At 37.6% G+C, this 26,977-nt stretch overlaps 2 protein-coding genes across 3 annotated transcripts in view; one reads left to right on the top strand and one right to left on the bottom strand.

Moving 5' to 3' along the window:
* LOC106883246 (uncharacterized) overlaps window positions 1-11,487 on the top strand; it is an 18,195-nt gene extending 6,708 nt beyond the window's left edge. Inside the window, exon 2 of the mRNA XM_014934179.2 lies at window positions 635-11,487. Within this exon, the coding sequence (XP_014789665.1) occupies window positions 1,002-11,411 (10,410 nt within the window). The 5' untranslated portion in view covers window positions 635-1,001 and the 3' untranslated portion in view covers window positions 11,412-11,487. The remainder of the gene's footprint in view (window positions 1-634) is intronic.
* Window positions 11,488-16,255: 4,768 nt separating this feature from the next.
* The window catches only part of LOC106883248 (tyrosine-protein phosphatase non-receptor type 12-like), an 82,034-nt gene continuing 71,312 nt past the window's right edge, over window positions 16,256-26,977 (bottom strand). Inside the window, exons 9-17 of one of the 2 annotated variants that reach the window (XM_014934181.2) lie at window positions 26,612-26,749; window positions 25,185-25,206; window positions 23,821-24,507; window positions 22,735-22,757; window positions 21,323-21,371; window positions 19,692-19,756; window positions 19,089-19,116; window positions 17,797-17,829; window positions 16,256-17,040 (exon numbers count right to left, since the gene is read on the bottom strand). In XM_014934181.2, the coding sequence (XP_014789667.1) occupies window positions 16,976-17,040; window positions 17,797-17,829; window positions 19,089-19,116; window positions 19,692-19,756; window positions 21,323-21,371; window positions 22,735-22,757; window positions 23,821-24,507; window positions 25,185-25,206; window positions 26,612-26,749 (1,110 nt within the window). In that variant the 3' untranslated portion in view covers window positions 16,256-16,975. Of the gene's footprint in view, window positions 17,041-17,790; window positions 17,830-19,088; window positions 19,117-19,691; window positions 19,757-21,322; window positions 21,372-22,734; window positions 22,758-23,820; window positions 24,508-25,184; window positions 25,207-26,611; window positions 26,750-26,977 lie in introns of those variants that run through there. The other variant, XR_008265150.1, reaches the window with a different exon arrangement.

Below are 26,977 nucleotides of genomic sequence, written 5' to 3' on the forward strand. Positions count from 1 at the left end.
CTGGTTCGTAATACGGGTGACTAGGCTATAGCCAACACTGCCAGATATTTTGAGCATCTCTGCAGTGATTCCTGATGGGCCGGGGGCTTTCCCGGTCTTCATACTCTTAATTGCTTTATCTACCCTGGTACTATCAACTTGGATAGCTGGTCCCTCTATTGGGTCGACATACGGCAGGCTCTCTTTCTCCCATTCATTCTATATATATATATATATAAGTATCATCTCATAAAAAGCACCATCCGAATGTGGCTGATGCCAGACTGGCTCCTGTGCCGGTGGTACATAAAAAAGCACCAATTCATTTAACTAAAATATTCTTCAAGGTGGTGCCCCAGCATGGCCGCAGGAGAGGATAAAGAATAAGCACATAGCCACAAATTTGGTGGAGAGGAAGAAGAATGGTCAATTAAATGAATCTCAATCCTTGCCGAAGATTTTATCGTATTGAAAGACAGAGTTCACTTTATAAGGATTTGAAGTCAAATTAATACAAGACAGAACAAAATCCAACTTGGCATTTTCTTTGATTTTCTTACAATTCTACCAGTCTTCAGTTTAGATAAGCTATGTGTTAGTATAGCAAATGTTTTCCTCTTTTATTTATCCTAATTTATTGTTTTCTTCTTTTCAGAAACCCATCTGTTGTGACAAACAAAGTTGTTTGTCAGCAGGCCTGAAAGTATACCTTCATAATCAGTGACCGTATGGGGAAAAAACCCCGCAAAAAACTCATGAACATGAGTGATTCAGTGGTATTTACAGATTCTTCTGAATGTCTGCTGGAGTATTTAACCATTTCTTTTTCATTTAAAATCCTATAGCTTACATCGTTGGTAATCTAGCAGTCATTTTGCAGTGTATAGAATTTTGTTTTGATATTTGTCACAATGTCCTTATAAGGTAGATTCCTATAGTTTTTATACTTTTTTTTTTGCCATGTACTTACAGAAACTAGATATCTACATGATTTAGACATTTTTTGACAGGACAAATTCAAAATGTCGGCTGTTAATCGGGAGAAGGGCAGAGAGAATTCTTTGAGGGTGAAGGTGAAACGTTTCAAGTGCAATTTCTGTGACAAGGCTTTCTCAACTGCTAGCAACATGCGAGAACATCAGAGGACCCACACTGGAGAAAGGCCTTACAAATGTGAGTTTTGTGGAAAGACATTTGCACAATCAAGCACACACTCCAAACATGTCCAGATCCACAGAAAAAAGGCATTACTGAAAAAATCGAAGAGTCCATCACAGCTCGACACTGATCTATCGACTGATGAGTTGCAGCTGGGTAGAATTTCAATTCCTTCCACATCATTTGACACAGCAGCTCATTTATCTGCTGATGAACATTCTTCAGACCAGTATACAACTGTGATTGGGGATGTAGATTCTGATGTTGATGTAATCCATGACCATAGAGCGACTCCTGTCTGTGATAGTGTTGAGAGTGCTGCTATTGTACCTAATGTTGTTAACAATGACCAAATTCAACCATTTCTGTCCTATTCCCAATTACCAGAAGTATCAGATAAAGATTATGTAAAACCAGTTATTACAGGAATTTTTAAGAATTTAGCTTGTGAAGTGATGCCCAAGACTCCTCCTCTCATTGAATCCAGCGTGTGGAATGCAAATGAGCAGATAAGGAATGGAGACATAATATACAGCAATTCTGAATTGAGTATATATCCCCAGGGCTCAGAAACCAAATTGAAGTCATTTGGCAAATTTTCTGAGGGAAATTTGGCAAATGACTTAGCTGAAAATCTAGAACCTTCTAGAACATTTGAAGAGTCCCAATCAAGAGATTTTGTAACGATATCACATAACGGAAGCAATGAGGTTATCAACATTGATGATCAGGAAGATGAAGATGACAGCCAAGATAGTTTACCATCAAAATCTTTTGATGTCTGGACAAACTCTGCTGGCTCAGTTGCAGGTTATTCTTTGGAAAAATCCTACAAATGTACATTTTGTAATGAAAATTTTGTTTCTGCTGAAGAAATGGAGGAACACATACAGTGTCACTTGACGGAGAAAGTGTTTAAATGCTGTATTTGTTATCGTGAATTCAACAAGTCTTTCTCACTTTTACAACACATACAAAGCCATAACACAGAAGAAAAGTTAAGTTCCGTTAGGCCGAGCAAATTGATGCTAAGTCCATCTGGTCAATACGAAGTGATTGACATTCAGGAAGGCAGCCGTCAGAAGATTTTGGAATCAGATAGTCCATATGGTGCCTCTGCAAAAAGGACAGTGAAGTCTGTTAATGCCAGAATGCAGTACCTTGAAAGAGACTACAGATCAAACAATCAGCAACATAATTTAAATGATCCTGTTTCCAGCAGCAGTCTAGACAATTCCAACAGTTCATCATTTGTGGCCCTCACATTTGGGGACGCTGAACATTCTTCACATATTGATCTAACTCAAAATAGTGATGAGCCTGTCAGACAGTTGGAAGACGCTTATGACAGTGATGACGACGACATTAACCAAGATGTCATTTTGATAGAGCCTGATTTTCCAAAGAAAGAGACAAAGATCGTGTCAAAAGACAGGACTTTGATGCAGGAGGAACCGTCAGACAGTTCTTCTGAGAAACTGAATTATTTTGATAGTTACTTTGCTCTGGGAGTACATGAATCAGGAGGTAGTAGCAATAAATCCTTGAAAGTGGAAGAAAGTGGCAGCACCGACTACTTGCATTCACCGTTTCCTGACCAGTTGATCAAGAATTATAGTGGTTGCTCAAAAGGAGGTATTGTGACAAGTCAACGGAAACATAGGCAACAGTTTGCCAGTAGGAGAAACCCATTAAAAGTTGCATGCATGTTGTGTCCACGGAGGTTTTCGACTGCTAGTAACATGCGTGAACATATGAGAACACATACTGGTGAAAGACCTTTTGTTTGTAAAATCTGCCACAAAAGTTTTGCTCAGTCCAGCACACATTCTAAACACGTTCTCACTCATACAAAGAGTAAGATGTTCTGCTGTAATTTATGTGATAAAACCTTCACAAGAGCTAATAACTACAAAAAGCATTTACAGAAACATAGTGCAAAAGAGATTGCTGAACAGCTAGAGTCTAGCCCAGTGGGTTCCTCTAGTGATGGAACATCTAAAGGGATGGGTATTTGCTCTGAGTTTTTAAGAAATCTGCTAAAGAAAAAGAATGAAATTGATCGAAGTAACACGTCCCCTTTGTCTAATTCTAGTGACTTGTCCCATATTGCAGCAAACAGTTTAGAGAAGGAAGCCAAAGTTCAGTTGAAAAAGAAGGATTTGCAACCAAGATTTTCAACTGGAAGGGAAGACCAAATGTACCAAAGTTATTCTTTCTCAAATAAAGGAGGGAGAAAAACCATCTTTAACAAATGTCGTAAGCGAAAACTATCACCAGGGGTTAATCATCCAGCGACTGTGCAAGACCAGCAGCAGGAACTGATTGTAGGGGAGAACTTAACTGATGTTGTTGATCACAGCATTCATAAAAGTAAGTTGACATCCCTGAAAAGCACAGTTGAAGAACTGCTGAAGACCAACCGTAACAGCTCTAGAGAGACTCAAGTGCTGTTGCCATCCAACCCGAGTAAAAAATATTCACAACGTAAAAGAGTGTCGAAATACATTCAGAAACTAAAGAACTACCACCCCCATCGCTGTCTCTACTGTCCTCGAACATTCTCCACTTCTGGTAACATGAAGGAACACATGCGAACACATACAGGCGAGAAACCTTATGAGTGTGAAATCTGCCACCGAAAATTTGCTCAGTCAAGCACTCATTCTAAGCATGTTCTAACTCACTCTCACAAAGAACAGCTTACTTGTACATTTTGTTCAAAATCTTTCACCCACCCTGGGCCTCTAAAATATCACATGTTTCAATGTTATAAAATAAATTATATGAAGAAAACAAAAAGCAGACATCTATCTTCATTAATAGGTGGATCATCATCTTCTAAAAAACAGTCAGCAGATAAGGAAACCAACTCTGTAGTTGGTTCAAATTCAAGTTCTTCGGATGGTGAACAGCCAGTGAAATTTGATACTTTTCATAAAAATGATGATGACAGCACCGAGCAATTACTTCCAAGAAATGCCGAAAACGATCCTGACACTCCTTCTGCAACTTTTGTGGACAGTGAAAATATTTCTAAAATATCTAAGAATATAGATTTACAAACATCAAATGTTTCAAAGGATCTTATTAAAAAACTCCCAGAAACGTTTAGATTGTTAACTAAGCAATGCAATGATTCTTGGAGTGGTTCAGAAAGAAATTCTCTTGCTGATCAAGACGAGAATTATTCAAAGAAAGACCTGTGCATCTCAGATGTAAAAACTGTAATCCAAACCTCTTCAGATAAAGCAGAAGAGTTGTCCAATTCTTCAGAATTGGTATCTATTTTGAACAACAACTTGCTTGAAAAAGTTAAGGATGCTGATCTTGACAAAGAAGATTCTTCAGTGAAACAACAGGATTCAACGAGTTCTGCTGACAGCAAAATAACTTTTACAAGTCAAGAATCCCTTACATCATGGGCAGAAAACGAAGCCAGTCTGTTCTCTGGAATGAGTGAAAAATTAAATTATCTAAATTCTTCCAAAGAGAATCAAATAGAATTAAACAAATCTGGTTTATTAGTTGACAGCATTGTAGATTCAAACAAAGACTTGCAGCCAGTTTCTGTCATGGAGCTAAATTCTCAGGAAAATTTACCGATTAGCATTGAGAATATAAAGAAAGAAATTTGTGAAGAGGACAATAGTGTTGATACATTTTGTAACGATAAAACAACACACACAACAACAAGAGCAAACAGGGCAACTGTGCAGTGTGAGGATGATGAAGATGATGATGATGATGATGATGATGATGATGATGACGATGATGATGGTGATGATGATGGTGATGATGATGATGATGATATGAAGCATATGTATCAAGTGAAAGTTGAAATTCCTATCGAGTTAAGTAGTTTCCAGCTGTCTATGACAGCTTCTGAGAACCTTTCAACAGTCAGTGACCAGAATTGTGAAGCTGTAGATGACATAATGGCCCTTAATAGAAACAATCAATTGATTAGTTATAAGACTGCTCCCTTCAGCTGCTCATCTAAGAAAACAACCAAGAAGAACTTCCCTAACATAGATAAACAAGTCAGGGGTCTTAAAAGCAGTTTCCACCCTTTCAAGTGTGACTACTGCCCACGCACATTTTCCACCAGCAGCAATATGAAAGAACACACAAGAATTCACACAGGAGAGAAGCCATTCAAATGCGAATATTGTTATCGTACGTTTGCCCAGTCTAGCACACGGGCGAAGCACTTATATACACACATACGGGATCAGAAGTTTGTCTGCACCTATTGTTGTAAAACATTCACTGATGCTGCTGACCTAAAGGTTCACGTAATGACACACAGCAATGTCAGTGATTCTACGGGACTTCTCTCTACCAATTTTTCAGTCAAGACTACTGGCAGCATGTCTACAGACGAGGTAGATTGTCTTTCGGTTGATCGTTCGTTACAAGATATAACGGACACAGACATTCAGAATGATGATGGTTACAAAGAAGCACAGTATAATAAAGATCTTGAAATTTCAAATGTTGTTGATGCTACTGAAACAGAGCCTGGTCATGTTGATTGGTACCGTAAGAGTCTGGAGATTAAAGATTTAGATGATTTGAGCAAACTTCAGTCAAAGAAAAATTTGGATAGTTTTCCCATTGAACTTTGCACTAAAATCAAATTAGAAAATGTTGGAGAAGATGAACCTGTCGAGGACCAAATGCATGAAGAGGAAGCCTCAGTTGGTATTAATTCTGAGGTAAATTTGACCTTTGAATCCAATAAGGACTTACTTAAAGTTTCTGCCAAATCACTGAAGAATTTTGGAAATTCAAGAAGTGGCAATGATAAAAAATACTCTTCTCGTTTTGAAAAATCAGGACTATCATCTGAATTCCCAGTCGATGTAGAATCAGGGTCTTATTCAAAATTAAACCAAAGTGTAGAAAATTTGCCAAAAGTTGACAACTACGAAGGCTTTAGGTGTGTCTTTTGTAGTCGGACATTTTCATCAGCAAGTAACATGAGGGAACATGTCCGTACTCACACAGGCGAGAAACCATTTGAATGTAAATTTTGTCATCGCAGATTTGCACAGTCCAGCACCCACTCAAGACACTTAAGAACCCACCTTCATATGAAAAAACACCAATGCTCTGAGTGTGGAAAATATTTCCTACAATTACATAACCTCAAAAAACACATTCAAGTTCACCATAAAAAGAGTTCAACAGCTTTTAATACAATGCTTCCCATATTATCCAATAGATTGGTAAGCAACACAGTAGACAAGACTATACAATGTCAGGATGGTTTTAATTCAACAAACAAGGAGCTGAAAGTCACCACTGAAATTTTGTTGCCTTCTTGTGATTTGACATCTGACTTTAGTAGCATTGACCATCAGGCAGAACCGGGCTCTGTTGTATTGAATACTACTATTGAAACCCCTAGTGGCTCCACTAAACCATTTAAGTGTACCTTCTGTTATGAAACATTTTCAAATGCTGTTGATTTTAATGAGCACACATACCTACATACGACCGATGCTTCATTTCAGGATTCTTTGCATTCTCAACAAATATTTCAATGTTCAGAATGTGACAGAACTTTCCATAATAGCAAAGAACTTGAAAACCATTCTAAACGGCACACTTCCTTTTCTTCATCCATTTTAATATGCAACTCTTGCAATCAAGAATTTCCAAACTCTCTTCTATTCCAACAGCATAAAATTCTTTGTTTAGCTCAGTCTGCTACTTTGAAAATGCTTCAGTTTAGTCCCCAGAAATCTGAAGATCCTTCAATGGATGAGTCTCCCACCTTCAGCCCATATTCTAATCAGCAAGTTGAGGAAAGGTCTTCATTGAATACATATCTGAACTATGCGTTGCCACACAAAACCGTTAATACAAACCCTGAGACTGATGACTCAGCAGAATTTTTCTCACTACTCAAAGAAGCTGAGTCGGATAAAGCAAGAGAAGATGTAGAAATCATATCAATAGCCAATCCCAGTTCACGTTTCAGTATACAAAAGATAAAATTCACCAAAGACAATTCTTATTTGGAATCATCAACTACTGATGTGGCATATCCGAAAAAACCATCCTTTCCTGATCACCTGAAACTTTATCACCAGCCAGTACAGTCAAATGACATGTTCAATAAAGGAACTGGATTGTCAAATAAAAATCGGTTAAAGACCCCCAGAAGTAAATATACTCATAAATGTCAGTTTTGTGCCAAACTCTTCAGCACGGCAAACAATCTTCGAGAGCACGTGCGAACTCACACCGGTGAGAGACCGTTCAGTTGTCGAATTTGTCATCAAAGGTTTGCTCAATCCAGCACACGTTCAAAACATGAAAAAAGTGCTCATCGTGAAACCAAATTGTCGAAATTTCATCCAAACAGGTCTGTAATCAACTCAGGTAACTCTGTAGCCCACCTGTCGAGAAGCTTGCAACTTAATGATCGCCTGAGACTGCGACGAAATTGCCACAAATGTGACTTTTGTTTCAAAGAATTTTCATCTTACAAGTCTTTGTGTTTCCACAAACAAATTCACGTGAAGAAATTTGCAGTGAGACGAACAACTGTGGATTTTAAAGACAAATTAAATGTTTTTAAGACTGCCATTGTTGATACAGATTTGAACCAGAAGCCCATAATGCCAAAGATAAATGACCCAAACATTCTTGAAAGAAAACGTTCCTGTGCCAAATTACCAAATGAAATTCCACAAGTAGAAGAGTGTTTAGATAGAATATGTGATAAAAGTCAGAAGTTATATTCACCGGGAAACACAATTTCTGAAAACCAAGAAACAGGGTTACCCTCTTCAATTGTTAATTTACTGAAATCGAAAGAAAGTTCTTCAGGAAACAACTATAATGATGGTAGTAACCTTAGAATATCTGATATAAAATCTAAAAGAAATCTGTATTTGAAAACTCGAAGACTACATCCACGTACTCATAAGTGTAACTACTGTAACAAATTGTTTAGCACTCGAAACAACCTACAAGAGCATGTACGTACACACACAGGTGAAAGGCCTTTTAAATGTCTGGTTTGCCATCGTAGGTTTGCCCAGTCGAGTACTTGTTCCAAACACATGAAAACCACCCATCGATTTCACTCGAAACTTGCTTATGAACGGTGCAATAAGACCAGATTATTTGAACCACATACGGATTTCTCTGCTACTAACCAATCTACAAAGCTTCCCATGACTGCCAATGATAATACAAAGCCACTGCTAAAGAAGAACCTTTACAAATGTGAATATTGTTCCAGAAATTTCTTTTCTTATCAATTTCTCTGTCTTCATAGACTGACTCACACCAAGAAACCATTCCAGAAACAAATATTTCAAAAAATGTCACCTGATAATATTGTTTTATCATCTAAAAAATCTGATGAATTTTATGAAGAACACAATGTAAATTATAGAGGAGAACCCCCAGACAAATTAGTTGGTAATGGATTAATGTCTAGTAGTATAGATCCTTTATATCCTGATCCTGACAATAATCACTTTAGCTACAGTTTGCATAAAGGATATGATATAATCCAAAATGAAAAAATTGATAATCCATCAGAATTATCAAGGTATATGTCTTCTAACTCTGAATCAGATTTTAATCAAGCTCAAACCAAAGACTTAATTATTAATTCTCATCAGAACCAATTTGAAAACAGCAGGAATAACTCTGGTGAGGAGAACTTACAGAAAATACAAGGTCTAAATTCACGCTTAAAAGAAAAGAAAGACAAAGTTTTACCGAAGATTTATTCCGAAAGTGATTCTGTAAGAAACCAGGAAATCGATAACGATGAGGGGAACAGTGATAGCATTTGTTGTGATAGTGACTTGAAGTCTGAAGAGAAATTGGATGAGGTAGAAGAATTACCATTGAGTCGGCAGCACAAAAATGGTAAGAGAGAGGATGAAAATTTTAGCAGGAATGCAACAAGTAGTAACTTGAAGGTGTCGAAGGTTCAGCAGTGTGTTTATTGTCATAAAACTTTCAAGAATGTGAGTAATTTAAAGGAGCATCACCGAATTCATACAGGGGAACGGCCTTTTCAGTGTTATTTTTGTGCCAAAGTATTTACCCATTCCAGTACGTGTTCGAGACACATGAAACTAATGCATTTTCGAAAAAACGCATATGAGAGCTCAGTACCCAGTAGTGAAATTTCTGTTCCAATACGTAACAATAACTACGTACGAAGCAAAATGAATCCTAGAACCAAAATTCTAAGACCAACTCATCATTGTTTAACCAAATCCATAAATCTCATGAGAGACGCTGAAAACTGTGTTTGTCCTAATTGCAACAGAGTATATTCTGATGTAGCTTCATTTGCTTTACATAAATTGTCGTGCAATATTACTTTCAGTGGAAAAAACTTGTCCAAACCTTATTCTCAGAACTTAACTGATTCACTCAACCAAATATATTTAGACATGGATCCATCTCGTAATCCTGGTTGCTTGCCTGAAAAGTCTTCCAGAAATACCCATCACTCAAGTCATCGTGTTGTTTCTGACTCAAATAAATCTAATGAAAGGTGTGGGAGTACATTTAATGCAAACCCTGAAGACAGTGAAGGGGCAGGAGACCCATCAAGTCCAAGGGGTCACTTTGATCATTTAGAAGACTTCTCTGATGAAATTCAGAAACAGTCACTGCAATTTAAAACTGAGTGTATAAAAAAGGAATATCTTGAAGAATTGGTTAGTTTCCAATTGACTGAAGAAGACTGGGATATAGATCAGCTGGATTCATCTTCTACAGAAGTTATAAAGAATACAGAGAGAGTTAAAAAGGACATGTTCTCTGAAGCAAATCATCTGAAGAAGAGGACCTCTCCAGACAATGTTGAACAACAAACACTTAGCATTATGGAGGCTAGCACCACTGATGATTGCAAAGTGAAAACTAAAGTGGAGGCATCAGATTCAGGTCAATACGAATATTTGGATGCCAGTTCGAATTCAGTGGGCGATTCTGAAGAATGCTTGCAAGTTGATTCAAGGCAGCCATCAGGACTTAGCTTTGATGATGTTATTGTTTTATCAGAAGATGAATGTTCTGACAAAAGTGAAGACGGAGAGGATCTGCCTTCAACTGATAGCGTTCTGTTGAACTCTGAAAATGCTGGTAAAGTTGTCAAAATGTCTAAGGGTCATCTAAAGAGAAATTTCATGAAGCCTGAGTCCCCTGAAAGCGATGAGTATGGTTTGAACTTAGGATTAGATGCTCTGGAAAGTGAATCAGTTGGATCTGATGAGGTAAGGATAATTCCTACAAAGGTGAACGAAACCTTATTCAGTAAACGTTTGCAGTCTCGAAAACGGTTTCCTGCTTCAAACCAGTCTGATGAAACAATGAATAAAAAACCTTTAAAATCCACCAAGATCCAGGCATCTTGTGAATCTTTCAGAGTTTCTTCTTCCCTGCAATCCAAACAACATATTTGTCCTTTCTGTCAGAAGTCTTACTCAAGTGCCAGTAATATGAAGGAACATATGAGAACTCACACAGGAGAAAGACCTTTTTCTTGCCAAATTTGTCTTAAGACATTTGCTCAGAAAAGCACTTTGTCAAAGCATATGAAAACTCATAAGAAGGGTTCTCTTTCCACAGCTTTACAACATAATCCTGAGTATTTAGATTTCAGTTGTTCTCAGAACAAGGAATCACTGAAAACCATTACATCTGATGAGGTTGATGGCAATGTAGATATATCTAATGAAGAAGAATTATCTCCAAAGTCGCATTTATCCTCTAGTTTATTTACAACACAATATTTCAGAACAGTTTCTTTAGACATTAGTGATACCTCTAGTATTAAAGATAGTAACACTGTTAGGCAGTTGCAGTCCCATGGTTTAGAAAATGCATCACAATCTGTAGATCGTCTGCAGTCCAATGATAATCTAACTGTGACTGAGGGTGGTGTGACTTCTGTAATCACCAGCGGGAACCAACCTAGTACAATAGCTAACTCTTCTAATTTTGCACGCAACAAACATTCTCCCAGTCCCACCAAACAAACACATTCATCTACCAAGAATTCGACGAAAGCCGACTGTTTTACCAAGCCATTTCAGTGTGATATCTGCTGTAAAACATTCACTACATCAGGAAATCTGAAAGAGCACAGACGAATTCATACAGGAGAAAGACCATTTGAGTGTCCATTTTGTAGCAGAACTTTTGTGCAAGCAAGCACACGATCACGACACGTTAAAAACCATTTAAAACATTCAGACATTTCTCTGATTAATGCATGAAACGTCAGCAATATATTTTCAATTGGAAGACAATTAGTTAAAAATCAAATTAAAAATATTGGTCAATTTCTACAAAGAGTCTTCTAATCAGTCTATTTTTCATCATTTTTTGTTCATTTTGTATTAAAAATATGTGGATCATAACCATTTTTTCATGTTTGATGCACAACAGGCAGGGCAGATTCACATTGATTTAGTTCTTTATTTTGTAAACAATGAATGTATAGTATTGATGGTTTGATGACAGTGAATGCATGTTCTATACTTACTGTAGTGTGAAGGGTACAGTGTTGTAAGTAATAAACAAAGAATTAATAAATTCTGACAATGCTCTCTAAGAAGGTATTAAAATAAGCTCTAGTCATGTACCTCTACAATTTGTGGCTTTGTACCAATGTGATTAGTCCACATGACTCCGTAAGGAGCGTAGGGCTGGTTTCTCTGAAGTATATATTCCTCCCTGGATGGGATACTGGTCTGTTAGAGGATTATTCATTTTTGTGAACTGAGTGGACTGGAACAGCATGGGAAAAGTGTTTTACTCAAGAACACAATGCATCACCTGGTCCAGGAATCGAAACCACAATCTTACGATCACAAGTTCAACATCCTCACCACTAAGCCATGTGCCTCCACCTGCACCAATGTGAAATGCTAATATTGCCAGCAGTTTTGAGAGCAGGATGTCGGTCGATGCCACCAATCCCAATACTTGACTGGTTCTTAGTTTTATTGAACCCTCAGAAGGATAAATGACAAAATTGACATTGGTTGTACTTGAACTCACAATGTGAAGAACCACTCCAAAAGAAAAACTGCAAGGTATTTTGTCCAATGCTCTTAAAATTTTTTCAATCTTCTGCTCCCAGTGAAATATAATTGTTTCTAATTTAAGCAGAAAACCAACAATTTTGCGGAGTTGGGGGTCAGTCAATGTCATCGGCCCTTGTACTCGAGTGATATTTTATTTGATTGACCCTGGAAAGAATAAAAAACAAAGTTGATCTTGGTAGGATTTGAACTCAGAACATAGATCCAAAAGAAATATGACAAGGCATTTTCTCTGATGCTGATGAATCTGCCAACCCACTGAGCTGAAATAATTGTTTCTAAGAGGTAATCTTGATCTCCAGGTTGTGTACTTTGCGATGATCTCTCATAAGGACTTGTGGTTCATAAAAACACATGTAATTTTATTGTCGACAGACGATAATTGTCTGTCGATGATGTAATGTTGAGTGCTGTTTTGCACCATGAGGTCAAGATTATCTTTTGGTAGAAGGAGTCATCATCATCATCATCAAGAACAATGGATGTTGATGTTGATGATGATGACAGTTATGATAATGATTCCTTCTGTCATGGTTCTTTTAGATGTTTAAGATAATAGGGGTGAAATGATATGAGGGAGCTTGCCTGCTATTTCTAGTAGGATTTAAAAAGACAACGTAACTGCTTCTTCACAAGTTTGGTTTTTATTCAATGACTTACTATGGTGGTATTTCGAGCTAACATTACAAAGGATGACTGTTTATCTACAGAGAAGTTATCATCATCATTTCCCATCCGTTTTCCATCCTGGCATGGGTTGGACAGTTTGACAGGAGTCGTCAAGCCGTGAGGCTGTGTTGAGCTCCAACGTCAGTTGTGGTTGGTATGGCTAATGCCAACCACTTTACAGTGTGTCCTGGGTGCTTTTTGTCATGTCAGTGGCACTAGTGAGGCTACCAAGTGACTTGCAAGACAGAAAAAGAGCAGGGAAAAAATGTGTATAAGCTCCCACAACTAGGTGAGTGGGGTGGGAGTATTTGGGAGGAGGTAGGGTTTTGTTTTTTAATGCCAGGTGTTGCGAGGCTAAAGTATAACAGAAGGATAAGTTCAGGTGTCTCACTGTAGAAGAGATATGTGGCTGGCTACGGCCACCCACATTTTATGAGTGGGTAGGAGTAGCTGAGAAGGTCACGATGGTAGTGTTGGGGGTACCAGAGCAAACTAAAGGTTTTGGATGGTGGGCATAAGAGAAGATACAGACAGTGGAACAGAGGGAAGGTGAGTGTAGGTAGTATCATAAGAATGTGAAGGGTGGGGATTAAAAGATGTTAGATGTGGGGGGTGGGGACAAATACTTAAAGACTGCTTAATTATTAGATTGCTTTTGTCAGGATTCTTTTACTTGTTTCAGTGATCTGACTGTGGCCATGCTGGAGCACTGCCTTTAGTCAAACAAATCGACCCCAGGACTTATTGTTTGTAAGCCTAGTACTCATTCTATCAGTCTCTTTTGCCAAAGTACTAAGTTACGGGGATGTAAACGCACCAATAACGGTTGTCAAGTGGTGGTGGTGACAAACACACACACACATATATGAAGGGTTTCTTTCAGTTTCCATCTACTGAATCCACTCACAAAGCTTTGGTTGGCCCGAGGCTATAGTAGAAGACACTTGCCCAAGGTGCCACACAGTGGGACTGAACCTGGAGCCATGTGGACTGGAAGCAAGCTTCTTACCACACAGCCACTTCTGTGCCTAATACTTTCTGATACTTTTTTTATTGACTGCAAAAGGATGAACAGCTATGTTGACTTCAGCAGGATTAGAACTCAGAGCACAGAGAACAGACAAATACTCTGAAATATTCTATCTAACTGTGTAACGACTGCCCATGTTATATGTTGATATAAGCTGGTGTGGTGTGATAAGATGGAGATTTGGCTGCTATATCTAGCATGTTGAATGATGTGAAGAGGTTTCTTTTTCTGGTTTGTGGACATTGTGTGTCTAGAAAGTCATAGCACTCCATTGGTTATGATGTCGAGTGTTCCAGTTGATCCAATCAACGGAACAGCCTGCTCGTGAAATTAATGTGCAAGTGGCTGAGCACCCCACAGACACGTTTACCCGTAACATTGTTCTAGGGGAGATTCAGCGTGATAGAGAATGTGACAAGGTGGGCCCTTTGAATTACAGGTACAACAGAAGCAGGAAGAAAGAGTGAGAAACAGTTGTGGTGAAAGAGTACAGCAGGGTTCGCCACCACCCCCTGTCAGAGCTTCGTGGAGCTTTGTGTTTACACTCAATAAACATTTACAATGCCTGGTCTGGGAATCGAAATGGCGATCCTACGACCGCGAGTCCGCTGTCCTAACCACTGGGCCATTGCGCCTCCATGCCTAGAAAGGATGTAACCTCATTTGTATAGAGAAGTTTACCCGGTTTTATCATCTACAACTAGGCCAATTGAGAGATGAAATTGCTTGTGTTGATAGGCTATCAGTCTAAAGGATAAAAGCTTCATGGGAGATATTGAGTTGTATCTAAGACAAAGATATTTAACTTTCAATAGTTCAAGCTATCTTGATGTAAACAGGTGCAATGGGAAGATAACAGCCTGCTGGTGTAAATGGGTGCGAAGAACATTGTTAGCTTGCTGAGTTAGATTCATATTTTCTATGAGTGCCATGAACATGAAGGGAGCTCTGTTATGCTGATACTACAAATCCATTTCGATGCACATCCAGAACTTTGTTTTGCTAATGTAAAAGAGAATACGAATGCAGGGAGCGCTATATGTCTTTTTTTCTTTTTTCTAACCTGAAAACTGAAAATTAATGTTTACTTGAGACCCCCCCCCCCACATCATCATCATCATCATTAGCAATCACTAGATTTGCTGAATCATTGATTGTTGGATAATATGCCTTGCAACATTGGTTTTGGCTGTTTATGTTCTGAGTTCAAATTCCAGGAAGGGCAGCTCTGCCTTTCATACTTCTGGGTTTCACTAAAATAAGATCGACCTCAGCAGAATTTGAACTCAGAAAAAGCCAGAAGAAATACTGCTACGCCTTTTGTCCAACCTGCTATCGATTATGCCAGCTTGCTACCTTCTTTGTACTACTACTACTACTACTACTACTACTACAACAACAACAAATTATGTAAATAAAAGTAGAAAAACTGCTTGAAAATATAAATGAAAAATTGCTTTTTTTTTTTGAGAAATCAAAAGAATTACCTCCCTTAGTTTTGTTTTAATCGTTACATCTCTCCATTGTGATAATTTTCATGTAGTCACCCGACCTGTTAAAAACTTGCAAAATTACCCTCGGATTATATTCTAGCACCCTAAAAGTTAAAAATAATTAAACAAGCTGCTATCTTATTCCTCCCTATACATCATATCATGTTATGTTGTGTATGTTGTATAGTTTGCTTGCTTCGTTGATGGCGTGCATGTTCAACTCTGGTATTTCAAACCATTTAGTACCATGGTGTACAATCAGTAATGTTCACTGAGTAGAATAAAAGAAAATATATTTTTTAAAGCAAGTTATTTGGATATGTGCTACAAGAGATACAGTTAATTGCAAGAAATGAAACCAGTAACACAATTAAGGCAAAACAAATTCCTTTTAAATATTTGTTTAATAAAAGCAGTTCTAGATTCAAATACTGACCATGTTCTAGGTGGTCGTTAGAGCACTACAAACCGTTAATGTTTATTTGACAACTTTTTGGTTAATATTGGGTCAAACATTTATAACTTCTAGCATCAAAATGAAAGGATGGGCATCCATACTTGCATTTCTTATACTATAAAACTGTCTCCACAAGATGAACTAAGCAGTAGAACCTCTACGTGGTCGCTGGACTGGATAGAATTAGCAGCACGTATAGCTCACTCAAGGGGAACAACTTCCCTGTCTGGGAATCGAAACCGCGAGTCCACTGCCCTTACCACTGGGCCTCCACACAGCCACAGTTATGATGGGAACAATAACCAAAGTAGCGACAATAATACCTGAAGCAGTAACAATAAGAATTGCAACGACGAGGGGTAAATCAAGTGTGCATGTTGAATTTGTTTTTATTCAGATAGAAAATAAATATATTAATGTATAAACAAAAATCCATTTCAGTAACAGTTTATGAATGGATTGTTAGCTAAATTACAAACGATTTTCAAAAGGATGAATGAAAGTAGAGAAAGAGAAGGAGGAGGAGACGGAGGAGAAGAAGAAAAAAAAATGTTGTTGTTTGTTCTTGTTATTTTCATTTATTAGAATAAATTAAAAAGACAGGAGAATAAAATGAAGCAATATTCAAGTTCAAAGTCGAAGTTGGCTGGTTGTTGTGGTGTTGGTGGTGGTGGTGGCGACGGCAGCGGTAAAGGAGGAGAATGAGAAGGAGGAACAATTTATTTGTGTGTGTATGTGTGTGTGTGTCTGTCAGTGGTAGTGGCGAAGTGGGTGGAGTGGGTGGAGCAAGAAAAAATTTGGACAGGTCAGGTGGGGTCAATAAGAATTTTCAAATGACACAAAATTTCCAGGTCAGGGCCCTTTGTCAATTAACATCAGACACAGTCTGAAGTCTCTCACCTCCTTTTTGTTAAGTTACTTTTGTTTTTCTTTGTCTTTTTTTTTATTTTTTTTTAAAACTTTCCCCCAAATATTTATAATTTTTTGCTTCTTTTTTTCAACAGATTATGAGTTTTCACAGAACTTTTTTTTGTTTTTTTCTTCAGCATGCAGTTTAATTAAGTTCCTAATTTAATCTTAGATGCTATTTCTTGAATGTATGTGGAAGGTCCCTGGGTCCTTTTGGGTGACCAACTCGATGGCCGAAACCTGAAAAATATATAAAAAGAAATTTTAATTTTAAAAATTACAATAGACACGGCTGTGTGGTTTCAGGTTCAATCCCACTGCACAGTACCTTGGTGTTTTTTACTATAGTCTCAGGCAGACCAATGCCTTTGTGAGTGAATTTGGAAAAGGGGAAACTGTAAATTTCAATGATGTGATTGTTTATGTTTTGAATGACATTGTCAGGCAGGTGTGAAAGGCTACATGTAACCAGCTTTAACATAACACAGGTAGAATCTTTTGACTGGATACAGCCAGTTTAAATACTAAAAGGTTAATGAGGTACTGAGACCAATGTGACTGTAATATGTGTGTGTGTGTGTGTGTGTATGAGTCTCTGCGTTTGTGTATATGCGACGACGAAGGTTCCAGTTGATCCGATCAACGGAACAGCCTGCTCATGAAGTTAACGTGCAAGTGGCTGAGCACTCCACAGACACATGAACCCTTAACGTAGTTCTCGGGGAGATTCAGCGTGACACAGAGTGTGATAAGGCCGGCCCTTCGAAGTACAGGTACAACAGCTACAGTAAGAAAGAGTGAGAGAAAGTTGGGGTGAAAGAGTACAGCAGAGTTCACCACCAGCCCCTGCTGGAGCTTCGTGGAGCTTTAGGTGTTTTCGCTCAATAAACACTCACAACGCCCGAAACTGCGATCCTACGACTGCGAGTCCGTTGCCCTAACCACTGGGCCATTGCGCCTCCACCCGAACCAATATAAAATACAATATTTACTTACCAATGATAGAAATTTTCTGATGTTTGTGTTTCTCTGTAAAAAGAAGGAAAATGAATTAGGACTTCATGACTAAAGAGACTGTGACACAGGATCTTGCTACACTGGGTCCCTAAACTCTTATTCAAGGACTTAGTAAGGCAGGAAACGTTTATTTCATTTTTCATGTTGAGAACACGACTGTTTGACAGTTGCTTTCAAGTAGATGATATTCAAACAAAAGAAATCTTTACGCACACACACTGATAATAATTGAAGGGAGACAATTCATTTATAGAAGGGAAACAATCCACCCCTAATTCTAGCCTGCGTCTTCACATTCCATGTTATCTTCAAGGATTAGGTGAATGATGGATTAAGTTCGTCAAATGGAGAATAATGTTACTGTTAAATGTATTTGTTGTTGCTATCCATTAGATAGCTGTCTGTTGAAGCCAAGCACAACTGTGATAATGACCAGCAGCTTTTTGGTCAAGTATTACAGATGTGAGACAACTAAAATGGCAGCATGAAGTTTATCATTTTGTCAGTATTTCCTGATGAAGCTATCCTATGTTTGTTGTGTAATATGTTGTCTTAACATTAAAGGATTAAAACGCATCGTTCCTATGATGTATATTCTTTACATTAGTTGCAGTGTAGTCTTCATCTTGATTATTACTTTCACTGCATTTTGGCTGTTGTATGCTCCAGCCTTCTTTAGGTGTCTTGTGTTGAACTTGGTGGTTGTTTAACACAAAACACCAGCAGAAGGCTGGAGCGTACAACAGCCAAAATGCAGTGAAAGCAGCAGTTTGACTAATATAAGGACACCAGTTTGACTAATATAAACAGTATACGCAATATAAATTTCCCATTTCAGAAGTAGAGAGTTGTACATTGTTTCTAATTTGGTAATAATAACCAAAGATTGAAACAAGTGCTGAATCTTATGATCTGTTTATTGGTTTGTAGTTCTATTTCAAGACATAAGTTCAGTGGTATCCCACTCTTGCTCATTTCTTACTTGAAAATGTTAAAGAACAGTCAAGACATCTATGTATATATTGATATTGGAAGGCTTACACAGAACATGGGCTCTGTACCTTCCTCTAGACTCAGTAAATGAAATAGAAGGAAAAACATTCAAATGTGGAGAGTGAAGCCTGTTTATCAGTCAGGGGGACTAAGCCAAGTAGAATAATGCACGTTGACCATACAATACAGCTGTCACACTTGAACTTAAGACTATTTAGTCAGATATTCAGAGCTTATATTATTCAATGCCACAATGTAAACTGCCAGAAGATGCTTACCAGAATTCGAGCTGTTCTTTATATGTAACTGAAAGAAAGAGAAAAAGAAAGAGTGAGGACAAACGTTTCTAAATTTAGTTTTTGTGTAGTTTTCAATTCTACACAAAATGCTATAAAATTTGCAGGTTCTTGTGCTGTTACATAGAGAAGTGTGTATGTGTGAGATTATGTGCAGTAATGTGTGTATGTGCATGTATGTGTGCAAGAGGGAATTGTGCAGGTGTATGTGCAAAGATGTAGGGTGTGTAACAGCTATACGTTTGCATGGATTGTTGTATATATGTTTGTAAACAGCAAGTAATAGCTTGATGTGTGTGTGTGTGTGTGTGTGTGTGTTGATGAGTGTGTATGTATATCTGTGTGTGTCCACATGCATGTGTTTGAAAAAAAAAAAAGTTACTGGGTATTGCCTGGCCTGTTGATTGTGTGCATGTGCCCACATGCAAGTGCATGCGTAGGCACATGTATGCATGCTTTTGACAAAAACTACAGGGGGTTCTTTGGTCTGTTGAGTGTGTGAGCAGTAGACAGAGATAGACAGAGTATGCGTGTATGCGTGTACACATGAGTGTGTGTAAAATGTCCTTAGAAGGTTTATCTTACCATTTCCAACATCTTTCCTAATTTTCCCGTATGTTTTTCTTCCTTTGTTTTCTCAAAAGGTTCCACTGAAAAGATAAGAAAAACAAATTTATTTATTTATTTTTTTTTGGTAACTCTAGATAATTTTTTCTACAGAGTAGGAAGAGGGAGTGTAACATGAAACCTCATACTTTCCCTTCTTGCAGTGTAATGTGAAAGAGCATGCTTTCCCTCTCTGCAATGTAACTCCCTAATGAAAGAAAGTTTCTTACCCTGCAGCATAAATACAAGGGACCGTTCCTTTCACTTCAGCAAAACACAAAGGAGCATTCTTTGTAGTATAATGTAAAGGAGTTTTCCAAGCATTCAGCACAACAGAATATTCTGTAATGTAATATGGTTTCAAATTTTGGCACAAGGCCAGCAATTTTAGGGAGAAGGTGTTTGTCAATGACTTCAACCTACGTGTTCAACTGGTACTTATTTTATCAACCCGAAAAAAGTTTTTGAGTGATAATTACAATAAGTGCATTGATGATGATGATGATGACTGTGGTTTTGGTAATGGCAGTTGTAGAGACTTTTTGAATGCAAATAGTGATGGTGTTGATGACATTGATAGTAAATTAAATGAATTAAATGAATTTAAACAACAAACATTAAGCATTTCACCTAGCATGCTAACGATTCTGCCAGGTCGACACCTTAAATAAGTATTACATTAGACAAAATAATCTGAGTGCTCAGTAGCGGCTCGTAGATAAAATTAGTGGGGATGTTGCTTCAGAAAATTTTTAGCCATTGTTTTAATATTGTGTAAAAGGAAACAAACATATAAAATGAAAATTTATACATAAACTTGATCGGTTCATGTTTTAGCCACTGCTGGGTGGTGTGTTTAATTTGTTCACTGAATTCCCCCTTGTTTTTCAAAAATACCCCCTAAGTCACAAATAAGTGGGGAAAATATGCCCTATTTTTCAAATCCTGGCAACAACACTGAAGCTGGAAGCAGGATGATAATCTCTATTTTTGAATGTGGTAAAGTGTAGAATTAAACACGTTTTTAAGCACACCACACATTGAGTCAAAAAGAAGCAATACCTTTCACTGGAACACCAGGGTCGGCACTGTCATCCATGCAGTGCTCTCTCTCCCTAGCATGAAGCTTCCTATCTCAGATATGTGAGCATGTGCACAACAGCCAAACACCATGTTGCTGCTACTGTAAAGCACACAGTTCTATACAAGGATTTTTGTATTTTTTCATAAACTAGGGGATGGTTACTAACATTAAGCTTAAGGATTATATAATGTACAAGTATAAAGAAAGAATTAAAGAAAAAAAGGACTCGTTATATTGAATGTTATCGATAATATCGAGTGGAAATAGGGGGTGCTGTGAGGGCCAAAGGGTTAAAGGACTGCTTTGGGAGTCATCTAGGGGCTAAACAACGAGTTAAGCAGTCCAGTCAATTCCTGAATGTTGAAAGATCATAGAAGAGAACAGTGGTGGATTAACAGAAACTTGGGGTATATCAGATAGACTTCAGTCAGGGTCTCCATCCTGGACTTCCTCTATAAAAAGAAGTATCCATTTGACATTATGTCGCAAGAAAGAAAGAACAACGGAAGAAACAGGAAGAACTTACTATCACTTTTGTATTTCCGTGGTGGGAGGTTTGGTGTGAAACCAGTTTCCTGGGGGGAAAGAAAAAAGAAAAAGAAGTTTTTGAGTGATAATTACAATAAGTGGCATTGATGATGATGATGATGATGGCTGTGGTTTTGGTAATGGCAGTTGTAGAGACTTTTTGAATGCAAATAGTGATGGTGTTGATGACATTGATAGTAAGGTTGGCAATGGTGGGTGAGATTGATGAGGATGAAGATGATAACGACAGTGAGGATTAGAACGCTGATGGCAATGGTGATTCTGATGGTGATGGTGATGATGATTATGGGGTTGATGATGATGGTGATGATTATGATGCTGATGATGACGATTATGATGGTGATGACGATTATGAGGCTGATGGTGATTGCAAGGTTACTACAAATCTGTCTTTACATTTACAATAAAAACAAACTAAAATGAAATTCTATTTCAAAGTGAGTATTGAGGTCAATAGGGTAAGCATCTTAGGGGACACTGTGTCGACTGGGTGTGGTTATTATGCTTAAAGTGTATCTCTGGCATCCTGTGTGGGTATGACCTGAAAGTGACATTGTTTTGCAGGGGTTAGGTTTCCTAAATAAAACAATTTTCTCTGAGTGCAGGTTGAGAAGCCCAGAAATTCGTCAAAAGGACAAAAAGCAAAGTCAACCTCAGTGGAATTTGAACTCAGAATGTAACGGCAGATGAAATACTGCTAAGCATTTTGCCCGGCGTGCTAACGATTCTGCCAGCTCGCCACCTTTTAAAGTAATATTGGCAATTCTCGGAGAAGTGAGGGTTACACAAACATTTGGGAAATGTTGTGGGTGAGATGTAACCTGATTTGTCTAATTTCTATTATTTTCAGTGAAAATAATAGTGGAGACTAAGAAAAGGCAGTGAGGTTTTAAGCAAAGTGCCAAAATACCTGGATCAGGACAACAGATTGAAGTATTTCTGCTATAAAGCTTTAACTGAATTTGGTTTATCAAGCTGTCAAGCAACTGGAACCTACTGAAACTGTACTGAGTAAATATTTGTAAGTTATTCAGTTTGTACTGATTTTAATAGAGCATAATCAAAATTAGTCACTCCCTCTCTCACATGTTTACATACATGAATTGATACACTTGAGTTACATTACTACAAGATTTTTAGATCATTAGTAACCTATAGAAATTAGTGGAATATTGAAAGTACTTTTCTAAAAGTTTAACCTGTGACTCAACACAAATGTTTAAATTTCAGTAATGACATTTTGCTAAAAAGAAAGAGGCTAACATTTTATTTGTATATTAGGCAAATAATTTTCTCTGAAAATGGCTTAACAATTTTAAAAAACAAAAGAACTATAATCTTAAAAACTGAGCATTTCTGCATTATCTGATAGAAAAAATGTTTTCTTACCGTTTCTCCAAAGTCAACAGAAGCTGAAGAACAAATAAATAATAAAAAAAAAAATTTAATTTAATACTGAATCATTAAATCAGATTTTAAAGGAAAAGGAAATGGCTATTATTGTTACAGGTAGGCAGTTTTAAAATATTTCTTGATCAACATCTCTGTTCTTTATAGCCCCGTGCTAGGTATATGAGGGTGAAGGGTAAAGACCCCCTTTGGTCATGAATGACCATGGAAAAGCACCTTGAAAGTTCCCCTCTGAGGCACAAGTCCAGGCAAGGTTGTTTCTGGAAAGCCAGCAGTCACCCATGCAGTCCCATCTTCACACCACTGATGTTATCCAAGGGAAAGGCAAAGGCTGATACAGCTTGGCACCAGTGATGTTGCTACTCATTTCTACAGCTGAGTGAACTGGAGTAATGTACACACAGCCCGGCCCGAGAATCGAACTCACTACCTCATGATTGTGAGCCTAATGCTCTAACCACTGATCCATATACCTTGGGTATACACCAGATACACAAGATAGTCATAAAAGTGATGTAATAATTTTATACAATTATTGATTACGACTACAGGTCATTGTCGACTTATCTTTTATCTTTTACTTGTTTCAGTTATTAGACTGTGGTCATGCTGGGGCACCACCTTGAAGAATCTTAGTTGAACAAATTGACCTCAATACTCATTTTTATTTTGTAAAGCCTGGTTCTTATTCTATCAGTCTCTTTTGCCTAACTGTTAAGTTATAGTGATGCAAACACACCAACACAAGTTGTCAAGTGGTTATAGGGGACAAACACATACCCAAAGACACACACGCACACTTGCATATACAATGGGCTTTTTTCAGTTTTTGTCTGTGAAATCTACTCACAAGGCTTTTGTTAGCCCAAAGCTACAGTAACAGACACCTGCCCAAGGTGCCATGCACTGAACCTGGAACCATGTTGTTTGCAAGAATACTTGGCACACATCCACGCTTGCACCTATAGTAAATCATATGGTACTTTTTGCTCAAATATTAAAATGGCAAAATATTTAGGAAAACAAACCAAAAAAAAATGTTGTTTGAGAATGTTATTAACTTACCTGGGCTTTTCATGGCAGAGATTTCACAGTAAGTTTTATCAGATTCAGAAAGACTTCTCATGTGAGATTTGCTCACAACAGAATAAACATGATCATCGTTGTTTTTAGAATTATCTGCTGCCTTACCATGACCGGACATCGTCAAAGACTTTGCCTTGGAGGATGGCATTTCAGAATTCATCAGGGCAGCTGCTCCTTTTACACACGGTACTAATTCTTGGTAGGGTGACCGAGAATTATTGCCGTTAAACTGAAGGTGGTCATATCTAGGTGAAACTGGTGGTGCTTTAGTTGGGATCACATGTCTGTCAAGGTTAGAAATTGTGTCTTGTGAAGATAAATTTTGAGCCTCTTCTTGATTGCCAGCTGATATGCATGTCATAAATTTCTTGGTATCTTCGGAAGTATTATTTACATTAGAATATATCCCGCTTGAAGTGACCTTCCATTCTTGCTCAATTGGAGTAACTGGTCTGCAAGTCAGGGAATTTGAATAAAGTGCAGGACTGGGAGTTCTTTGGGTTGGTGAGAGATTTTGTGGGGACATTTCAACAGGAGATAAACTATTCGAGGTACATTGTTCAGGGGTTACAGTTAGGTTTTCTGGCTTCTTTTTCCTCTCAGGTGGCAGGGGTGTTTCTTGGCGGGGTTTGCTTTCATAAACAGGAAATGTTGAAATGGAATTTTCTAAATACAAAGAAAATAAATTGCATGAGTGAAAACAATGGAAGACTCATAACAATTATATTTCCCTGCAAACAAGTCAAACTTTTCAGACCAAAACTTACAGCCAAAAAGGATCAGTCAACTTATATACCCAAATAATTCTAAAGGTCCAAAAATTCATTATATACTATGTTGACTTCTGTGTCGAAAAATACAGTATATATTATATTCTAAGATAATGTTAAGGGTTAATAGTAAGAACTTCTGTAATGTTACCTATGACTGAGGGCTATTAATATAAATCAACAACAGTTGTAATTGAGAGACTATCATTGTTATTAAATTGCAGGTTTTAGTAGCATGATTTAATTAATTACCAATGCAGTGAGCATTGAAGAGTAGAAGCTGAACTTCCTGGCTATCTAAGCTAATGAGATGGTCACGATCTTTGGTTGAAGCCAGTTTCACTCTGAATGTATACTGAACATTGAAATAAGAACAAGGTGTTGTCAGAAACAGAGATAAGTGAAACAACTGTTAGAGAGAGAGAGAGAGAGAGAGAGAGAGAGAAAGAGAGTGAGAGTGAGAGTGAGAGAGAGAGAGTGAGAGAGAGAGAGAATGAGAGAGAGAGAGAGTGAGAGAGAATGAGAGAGAGAGAGAGTGAGAGAGAGAGAGAATTAAATAGGTTAAACATTTACCAACTGAGATGTTTTCATATCCCTGGAAAAAGAAGAAAAATCATAATTAGAAGAGAACCTTCATTTACAATAATTGTCATTAATACAGTTAAGATATAGGGTAGAGTATGAAAGAGAGGATATATATATATATATATATATATATGATATTAGGATAAATACTTTATAAGAATTTATCAAGTAGTTAGCGTGAAAAAACCTCATAAGGAAAAAAAACAACATTTTTTTCCCCATAAATATATATAATTTAATTTATATAAGGGTTTAACTATACAATAATGCCTCACACTCAGAGGGACTGTGCTTATTTTAGTAGTTTTGACTTATGGAGTCCCTCTAAGCATGAGGCATTATTGTATAGTAATGCCCTTATATAAATTAAGTTTTTATATATATATATATATATATATATATAATGCACAGAGATGATATATAATGCATACAGAAATTATATATATATGTATAGAAATATATGTATAGTATACATGTAGATGATATATATATAATGCGTGCACGCACACACACACAGTGAGCCTCGACATAGTGTGGTGTCTGAAATTTCACTCACAAAGTTTCTGCCAATACTTTGGGCAAGTGTCTTCTGACTACAGAAGATGACACTTAGCCAAGGTACCACACACTGATCAAACCCAGTACCATTAGGCTGTGATGTGATCTCCATAAGCACACACCTATTCTTGCACCCGTTTGTCTGTCTACTACAGGGGTTCTCAACCAGGGTCCATATGGCCCTTCAGGTTGGGGGGGGGGGTCCATGTAAGATTTTGCTGTGAAATAAATTAGTTATACTTCTACAATACACAAAACATAAAAAAAAAATTTTTTATATATAATTCCTGATAACATTTAATTATAAAAATATATCTTTTACTTGTTTCAAGTCATTAGACGGCAGCCATGCTGGGGCACCGACTTGAAGAATTTTAGTTGAATGAATCGACCCAGTAATTTTTTTCTGAAGTCTGGTACTTATTCTATCGATCTCTGTTGCCAAACTGTTAAGTTATGGGGATGTAAACACACCAACACCGGTTGTCAAGCAGTGGTGGAGGAACAAACACACACATACATACATAAATAAATTCAGATATATACATGACAGCTTATTTCAGTTTCCATCTACCGAATCCACTCACAAGGTTTTGGTTGGCCTGAGGCTATAGTAGAAGACACTTGCCCAAGGTACCTGGCAGTGGGACTGAACTTGGAACCATGTGGTTGGGAAGCAAGCTTCTTACCACACAGCCATGCCTGCACCTATGATAATTTTTTGTTTCTAACATGGGGTCCAGTGGAATAAAATAGGAGTCAAAGATATCCAGACACAAAGAATGGTTGAGAACCACTGATCTATAACATAAAACCATAATTCCAAAAAAAACAACAAAAACCATTAAACAACTTACAGGATCATCAAGATCACTGGACTTGGACATGCTGATGGTCTCATAGACATTTATATTTTCGTAGTGACTGATTCCCATCCCTTTCAAATGGTTCTTGAAAATTTGCCGCACCACATAATGTGCGAGTTGGTATTGGTCCTGTGAAGAGAAAAGCAAAATGGACAGGTAATAACACCTCTGGTAAATGCAAGAGATTATCACAGATATATGGTGTTAAATGCAGGTGATTATCACAGATATATGACGTTAAATGCAAGAGATTATCACAGACGTAAAAGCACCCACTACACTCTCTGAGTGGTTGGCGTTAGGAAGGGCATCCAGCTGTAGAAACTCTGCCAAATTAGATTGGAGCCTGGTGTTGCC

This window comes from Octopus bimaculoides, chromosome 11 (assembly GCF_001194135.2).
Source record: "Octopus bimaculoides isolate UCB-OBI-ISO-001 chromosome 11, ASM119413v2, whole genome shotgun sequence".
Lineage (NCBI taxonomy): Eukaryota > Metazoa > Mollusca > Cephalopoda > Octopoda > Octopodidae > Octopus > Octopus bimaculoides.